We start from the raw sequence: 6,773 nt of genomic DNA on the forward strand, positions 1-6,773 counted from the left end.
TTTTAGTAGAGATGGGGTTTTGCCATGTGGGCCAGGCTGGTTTCGAACTCCTGGCCTGAAGTGATCCACCCACCCTGGCCTCCCAAAGTGCTGGGATTACAGGCTTGGGCCAGAGGCTGGCCAAATTCTAACAGTTTACACGGCACTGCTTTGCTGCTTGGAGAGGTTTTTGGAGGTGTGGAAAGAGCTGTCTGTCAGCATGCAGCACACACACCCTCTGTTCCCCGTTTGGTGACAGTGTAGGTTAGTGGTGTGGATTGAAATCTGTTTAAAGGAGTCCTCTTGTGAGAATGCCCCCGTCTGCCACAGTTTGACCATTTTTTAGTAACTAATGATCAAAACTTTTCTCTGACCTTCTAAAAGTGACTCAAGGAGCTGACAGTAGGCCTGGGTCTTGGTGGACTTTGCTTCTGCAGGAGCTCAGCCACCCTGGGCACTGGGGGCTGGCAGCTGGCAGTGGAAGGAGCGTCGGATGGGAGGCCAGTGACTGGGGGTGCGTTTGCTGCTCTGCAAAGGCTGGGAGGCGCTCAGGGCGTCTCTGTGGCCAAAGTGAGACCTAGCTCCCAGCATCACTGTCAGGGAAGACCCTGGCTCACCCGCTCATGTGGCAAGTGCTGGGCCCTGGACAGGCCCTGCTGCTGGCCTTCCAGAGCCTGAGCAGTGTGGATAGAGCTCTGTGCTGCAGCTCTTGGCAGCGAGGAGCGCTTCCTTGGGAGCGTGTGGCGCATGCGTGGTGTGGGCGCCTGAGAGCCTGGCTGTGCTGCCTGACACTCTTGCGACTGGGACGGGGCCGTGGCATTCACAGTGGACCCCCGAAGACACAGTGTCTGTTTCCAAACCCAATGAGGATTTCACTGTTTAATTGTGAGAGGCGTTCACAGTGGACCCCCCAAGACGCAGTGTAATTGGGAGAGGTTGGGGGGAAAGCACCTGTTTTGTGGCGTTTATTTGGCCGATTAACCAAGTGACTCATAAACACTTGAGTTTGGCTGTTTCAGAAGCTGCTGTCCTTACTCTGGGTAATTTTTGGAATCTTCAGTTCTAAATCATCGCCTCTGTCATCCAGGTTTTAGATTCAGAATCTTAGTGTTTCTACAGAGAAGGAACACAACAGTCTTCCTGCACACGACAGATGCTTCCAGCAGTGGCGCTGGCAGTCAGAGGCGCTGCGGGAACCCGGAGGCGCTGGGCCCCGGGACGGCCTCCCGCCCCGCATGGTGCCTCCCGGAGGGGGCTCAGTCCTTGGCTCCACGTGGGTCATGGAAAGGCCCTGGTGGTGGAGGAGGCAGATAGCAGGGGCCTGCGTGTGAGGTGGAGGCAGCGTTTGGGGAGACTGCGCAGGCAGGAGAGGCTGGGTTTGGGGTGGAGGTGAGTTTGCATTTGGCTTCAGACATGCCGCCTTAGAATTTGTACAACAGTCCAGAGAAATGTTCTTGGAGTGCGGGATTTGGAACTGACTCAGAAGTGAAGCGAAGTCTTGGTGGGCAGAGAGCTGTGCGTTGTTAGTGCGGGGCGGGTGAAGGCCGGGGTGGAAAGGTGGCGGGAGGGCAGGTCTCCTGGCGCCCGTGTCTCCTGGGGGTGTCATGTGTGCTGGTGGAGAGCGCCCCAGGTTGCAGAGGCCTCTGACTTGGCACCTTTGTGTGATTTTCAGAACTCCTCTGTTTTTCTGCTTTGCACATTATGTTGTGCTGTTACTCATTTCTTACTGTAATTATGTAGTTTTTGAGGTGTGCTATAGGCTCAATGGAGGCAGCTGGAAACTTGTCACAGATTTAACATTACGAGTAGGGGCTAAGATGTGTTGCAAGTTCCAGAGCGCTGAGGTTGGAGGCCTGGGGACCTTCTTATCTCCAGGGATTTACATAAGGAAGCTCCAGAAGTTCTGGGTGGGAGCCTGGTGGCCCCGGGCATGCGTGTCCGAGGTCTAGCCCTAAGCACAGACCCTAAAGGCCCCCTGGAAGGTGCAGCCTCACGAGTCGGGCAGCCTCCCTCCCTGGAGGCTTCTCTGGGTTACCCGAGTGTGACTTGAGAATCCCACCTCACACCCAGTATGCACTTTAGAGAAAGGGTGTGTGTGTATGTATATGCATATGTGTGTGTGTGTGTGTGTGTGTGTGTGTATGCGTATGTGTGTATGTGTGTGTAGGTGTGTATGCATGAGTGTGTGTGTATACGTGTGTGTACGTGTGTATGCGTGTATATGTAGGTGTATATGCGTGAGTGTGAGTGTATGTGAGTGTGAGTGTGTGTGAGTGTGAGTGTGTGTGAGTCTCATCCATGTGCGGCTGCTCCTCTGAGCAGCAGTGAGCTCTGAGGGGCAGGCGGCCTCTCGGCACCACGCTGGGCATCTCCGGAAGGCTGTGGGACCACCAGAGCCCAGCATTCCTGTACTAGGTCAGTGGGAGCAGGGCTGGCCCTGAGGGGATGGACACCCTGCCCTGTGCAGATGCCCCAGGGTGGACGCAGCCGCCCACTGCTTGCCACCTGCGCAGTCTTCTGTGGCCTTTTCTTCTAGATGATCGCCCCGTGAGAGAGAGCGAGCGGAAGGCTTCCCGACTGCATTTTGCATCAGAGGACTCACTCGACTCAAAAGAGAGCGCCCCAGCTTCTTTGAAAGAGGGCAGGTATGAACAGAAGTGCTATGGATGCCCAGAGTGTTTCTGACTGGCCTGCTGTCAGGAGGATTAACTGAACGTCGTTCGCTGTGTGCCAGTCCTCCAGGGGTGGACGCCAGGAGGGAGGAAAGCAGAGCCCGGCTGGCGGGGACTCAGTGGAGGTGGGACGGGGCCTCTCTCCCGTTCTCCGCATTGCTAGGAGTTATTTCTAATATTGAAACTGTTGATTAAGGTAATATGTGTGAAATCAACCGAGGAAAGGGCTTGTCATGTCCCTTTTCCCAGGGCTGCAGTTCTCACGTCTGTGGTCGCCTCTGCTTGTAGCTCTTGTACAGTTGCTTTCTTAGCTGTCCATCCAACCAAATCCCATTTCTGGCCATGAGCACATTCAGCAGGACCCACCTGCCTGGATAGAGGAGGACTCCTTCCTCCTCCACCTTTTCTGTGACGGTGCTGGGATGCACCCTCCTGTCTCCCTCCCCATGGCTGGTGCTGGTGAGGCCACCTCCGGGGACCATGGGCGTGTGTGTGAGCCAGGCCTGCTTCCCCTTGCAGCCCCAGCCCTGCTGCCTGCATTTCTGTGTTGGGTTGATAGTATCTACATGTATCCCAAAACCCTAGAGAGACTTCACGCTTTGTTTATGGGTTGATTCAAGGGGCAGAAATCAGGGGACTCTGTCTGCGTCGCTGTGGGAACTGGTTGGATTATACACTTTCTTGAGCGCTATTTGTCTTGTCTGAAGCTTTTAATCAAATCATTTTTTTTCTTGTGTGAGATGCTTTCACTCATTTTAAACTCCTAGTGCAGGGGTCAGTCAGCCTTTTTGTGTGAATGTTTTGGGCCCTAGAGGCTGCGTGACCTCTGTCCCATCTTCTTAGCTCTGCCTTTGCAGGGCGGAGGCAGCCATTGGCAGTATGGAAGCCAGGACGCTGTGCCCGTAAGATGCCTGCCCACAGCGCAGGCAGGGGCCCGATTTGGGCCATTCTTTGCTGACTTCTGTTCCGGTGTCTCCGAAATGGCTCTGCATCCTCGGGATCTCCTCTTCCCTCAGATACCCGCCCTGCAGCCCGCACCACCCCATTTCAGACCAGACCAGTTGCTGCCTGGACAGCAGCACTCTAGTACCCGCACCTTCTGCTCATGTGAGCCGTGCGGGAGAAGCTGTTCCGTGCCCCTCCTGGCTGCTGGTGGTCTACGCAGCTGCTGGTGTTGTCTGTCTCGGAGGGCCTCCCTCCAGCCTTGCTCTCACAAGCCGTCGTCCCCTGTGTCTCTTCACAGAATCTGCTCCGTGCCTGTCTCTCTACAGGTTTCCCCTTCTTAGAAGGACACCAGTGATCGTGGATCAGGGCCCACCTTAATGGCCTCATGGTAATTTGATTGGCTCTGTAAGACCCTGTTTCCAAGAAAGGTTGCATTCCGAGGCACTGGGCTAAGGACTTCAACATGTCTTTGGGGCAGAGGGTGGGGGGTGGCACAGCGCCAGTCCTGACACCTGGAATCCTGCACGCTGGCTGTCATCACTTGTTAGTTTCATGAGGTTTTCTCGTGGATTCTTTGTCATTTTTTACATAGAAAATCATGTCATCTGTGAAGAGTTTTATTCCTTCCTTCCGAATCTGTATACCTTTTATTTCCTTTTCTTGTCTTACTGCCTTATCTGGGGCTTCCAGCGTAATGTTGGGAAGTCTGGTGAGAGGGAGCGTCCTTGCCTCGCCCTCAGTCTTGCTGGGAGCGTCTGGTTTCCAGCGTAGCCTTGCGTCTGCTGGCCGTGGACGATGGGTGCTGTCTTCATGTGGAGAAGCCTCCCTTCTTCTCCCAGTTTGCTGAAAGGATTCATCGTGAAAGGGTGTTAGATTTTGTCAAATGCTTTTTCTGCATCTGTGATGTGATCTTGTGATTTTCTCCTTCAGCCTGTGGCGTGAAGGATTTTCAAACGTTGAACCGGGCCAGGCACAGTGGCTCACACCTGTAATCTTAGTGCTTTGAGAGGCCAAGGTAGGCGGATTGCTTGAGGCCAAGAGTTTGAGACCAGCCTGGACAACATAGCGAGACTCTGTCTGTAAGAAAACTTTTTTTTTTAAATTAACTGGTTATGGCGGTGCGTGCCTGTAGTCCCAGCTACTCGGGAGGCAGGAAGACCCCCTGAGCCTGGGAGTGTGAGACTGCAGTGAGCTATGATGGCACCACTGCACCCTAACCTGGGTGACAGAGTGAGACCCTATCTGTAAGAGAAAGAGGAATAAATGTTGAGCCAGCCGTACATACCTAGAATAAATCCTGCCTAATTGTGATATGAATTCTGTTGGATTGTTGGATTCAGTTTGCTGATGTTTTTGTTGAGGATTTTTGCGTCTGTATTCATGAGAGATACTGGCCTGTGGTTTTCTTGTATTGTCTTTGGTTTTGGTTTTAGGGTCATGCTGACCGCATAGAATGAGTTAGGATGTCATCTCTCTGCTTCCATCTTCTGGCAGATACCGTAGAGAATTGGTATAATTTCTTCTATACAGTGAGCCCATCTGGCCTGGTACTTTCTGTTTTGGAAGGTTATTAACTTGACTTGATTTCTTTAATAGAGCCCTCTACAGTTTGTCTGTTCTGGCAGATTGTTTCTTTCAAGGAATTGGTCCACCTCATCTGAGTTGTCACGTTAGTGGGCACAGATGTTCATCACATTCTTTCGTTTCCGTTGTAATGTCTCTGAGATCTGTGGTGATAACCCCTCTTTCATGTCGGTTATTCGTGTCTTCTCTCTTTTTTCTTAGTTAACATTTCCTTTGCGTGTTATGGATTTTGAACTTTGGGATTAGGGCTGCTAAACCTGTACATGGAACTCAGGCTGGCGTTTCCACAGCTACTCTTGAGCTGGGAGAGGGGCGTGGATGCGGCAGGTTGGAGTGTCAGTCATGGTCTGTGCTGAAAGCTGGCTGTTTTCCTGCACAGTTGCTAGCTGGGTTCTGAGTTCCAAAAAAGCTCATTCTGATACCTTTTCTTGTTTTTTATGTAGTTGCTTTTTATGGAGTGCTAGAATTTGGAGCTCTTTTCTCTGCCATTTTTTGCTGACACGACTCCAAATACATTTTTATTCTGATTTACGAGATCGTTTCAATTTTTTTCTCTTTTATTGTAATACACATAGGAATAAAGGAAGCACTTATTCCGCGTGGTTGGAAATGCTGTATTCTAGTCAAAAAATAGCTTATTAGTATCTTACTTGGCTTCAGATTTACTTGTATTAAAACTTTACAGTAGTATTTGATTGGTGTAAAAGTCACAAACTTCACAGAAACTGATGAAGAGAAAGGGAGTAAAAGTCTTCCCCCACCGTTCACGCTGCTGACCGTGACCAGCAGCAGCATGTGGGTGCACTTTCCTGCTTTCTCAGGGTGCGTGCAGACACGTGGCGCCACTTCACGTAAGATTACTCGTCGTACCACACGCGACTTTAACCTCTAGATGATGAGAACAGAATATTCTTCATACCGAGCAGCACAGACACGAGGGTTAGTGATTGAGACGCCCCCGGGTCGTCTTTGTGGACGTTCAGAATCATTGTGTCCTGGCATGAAAGCCTCAGTCATGGATTTTCTCACTTGAGATTGTCCACAGTTCCCATCTTTGATCATCTGAAGACTGAATTATCGTGGAGATGAGAGTTCAAGATGATGTGGGTCAATGTCCGTATCACACAGAGGAGGTGGGGGATGCCCACGGAACTGTGCTCAGTGTCGGGCTTCAGGGAGGTCTGGCCCCAGGACCCAGGCCCCCTTCTTTGTGCAGCGCTCTGGAGAACTCAAGTCACAGGCCCCGGGGAGTGGGACTGGTCTCGGGTGGACCAGGTGTCGTATCATGAGCCACTCACAAAAGCAGCGTTCCTGGTCACTGCCCTTGGGTTTGTTTTGTGTGGACATCTCTTAACTGCCTTCGTTAGAAACAAGGTCCCCTTTGAGCACATTCTCCTCTGTATAGAGGGTCACCATGCCAAGGCGGGTCGTATTGTGACACACCTCCGATTTCAGCCATTATGGAAACATTTTCCCTGAATGTGAAAGTGGGCATTTGGAACACTTAACTTTCTTGATCACGTGTATCTCCTTGTGGATATGCTAGGAAAAGCGTAATTCTCATGGTAATTTGATTGGCTCTGTAAGACCCTG

General features: G+C 51.6%; 1 protein-coding gene across 1 annotated transcript in view; it reads left to right on the top strand.

The window, feature by feature from the left end:
* CEP72 (centrosomal protein 72kDa) overlaps window positions 1-6,773 on the top strand; it is a 60,001-nt gene that overhangs the window by 30,928 nt on the left and 22,300 nt on the right. Inside the window, 1 exon segment of the mRNA XM_011970589.1 lies at window positions 2,516-2,624. Within this exon segment, the coding sequence (XP_011825979.1) occupies window positions 2,516-2,624 (109 nt within the window).

This window comes from Mandrillus leucophaeus, unplaced genomic scaffold (genome assembly GCF_000951045.1).
Source record: "Mandrillus leucophaeus isolate KB7577 unplaced genomic scaffold, Mleu.le_1.0 Scaffold957, whole genome shotgun sequence".
Classification (NCBI taxonomy): Eukaryota; Metazoa; Chordata; class Mammalia; order Primates; family Cercopithecidae; genus Mandrillus; species Mandrillus leucophaeus.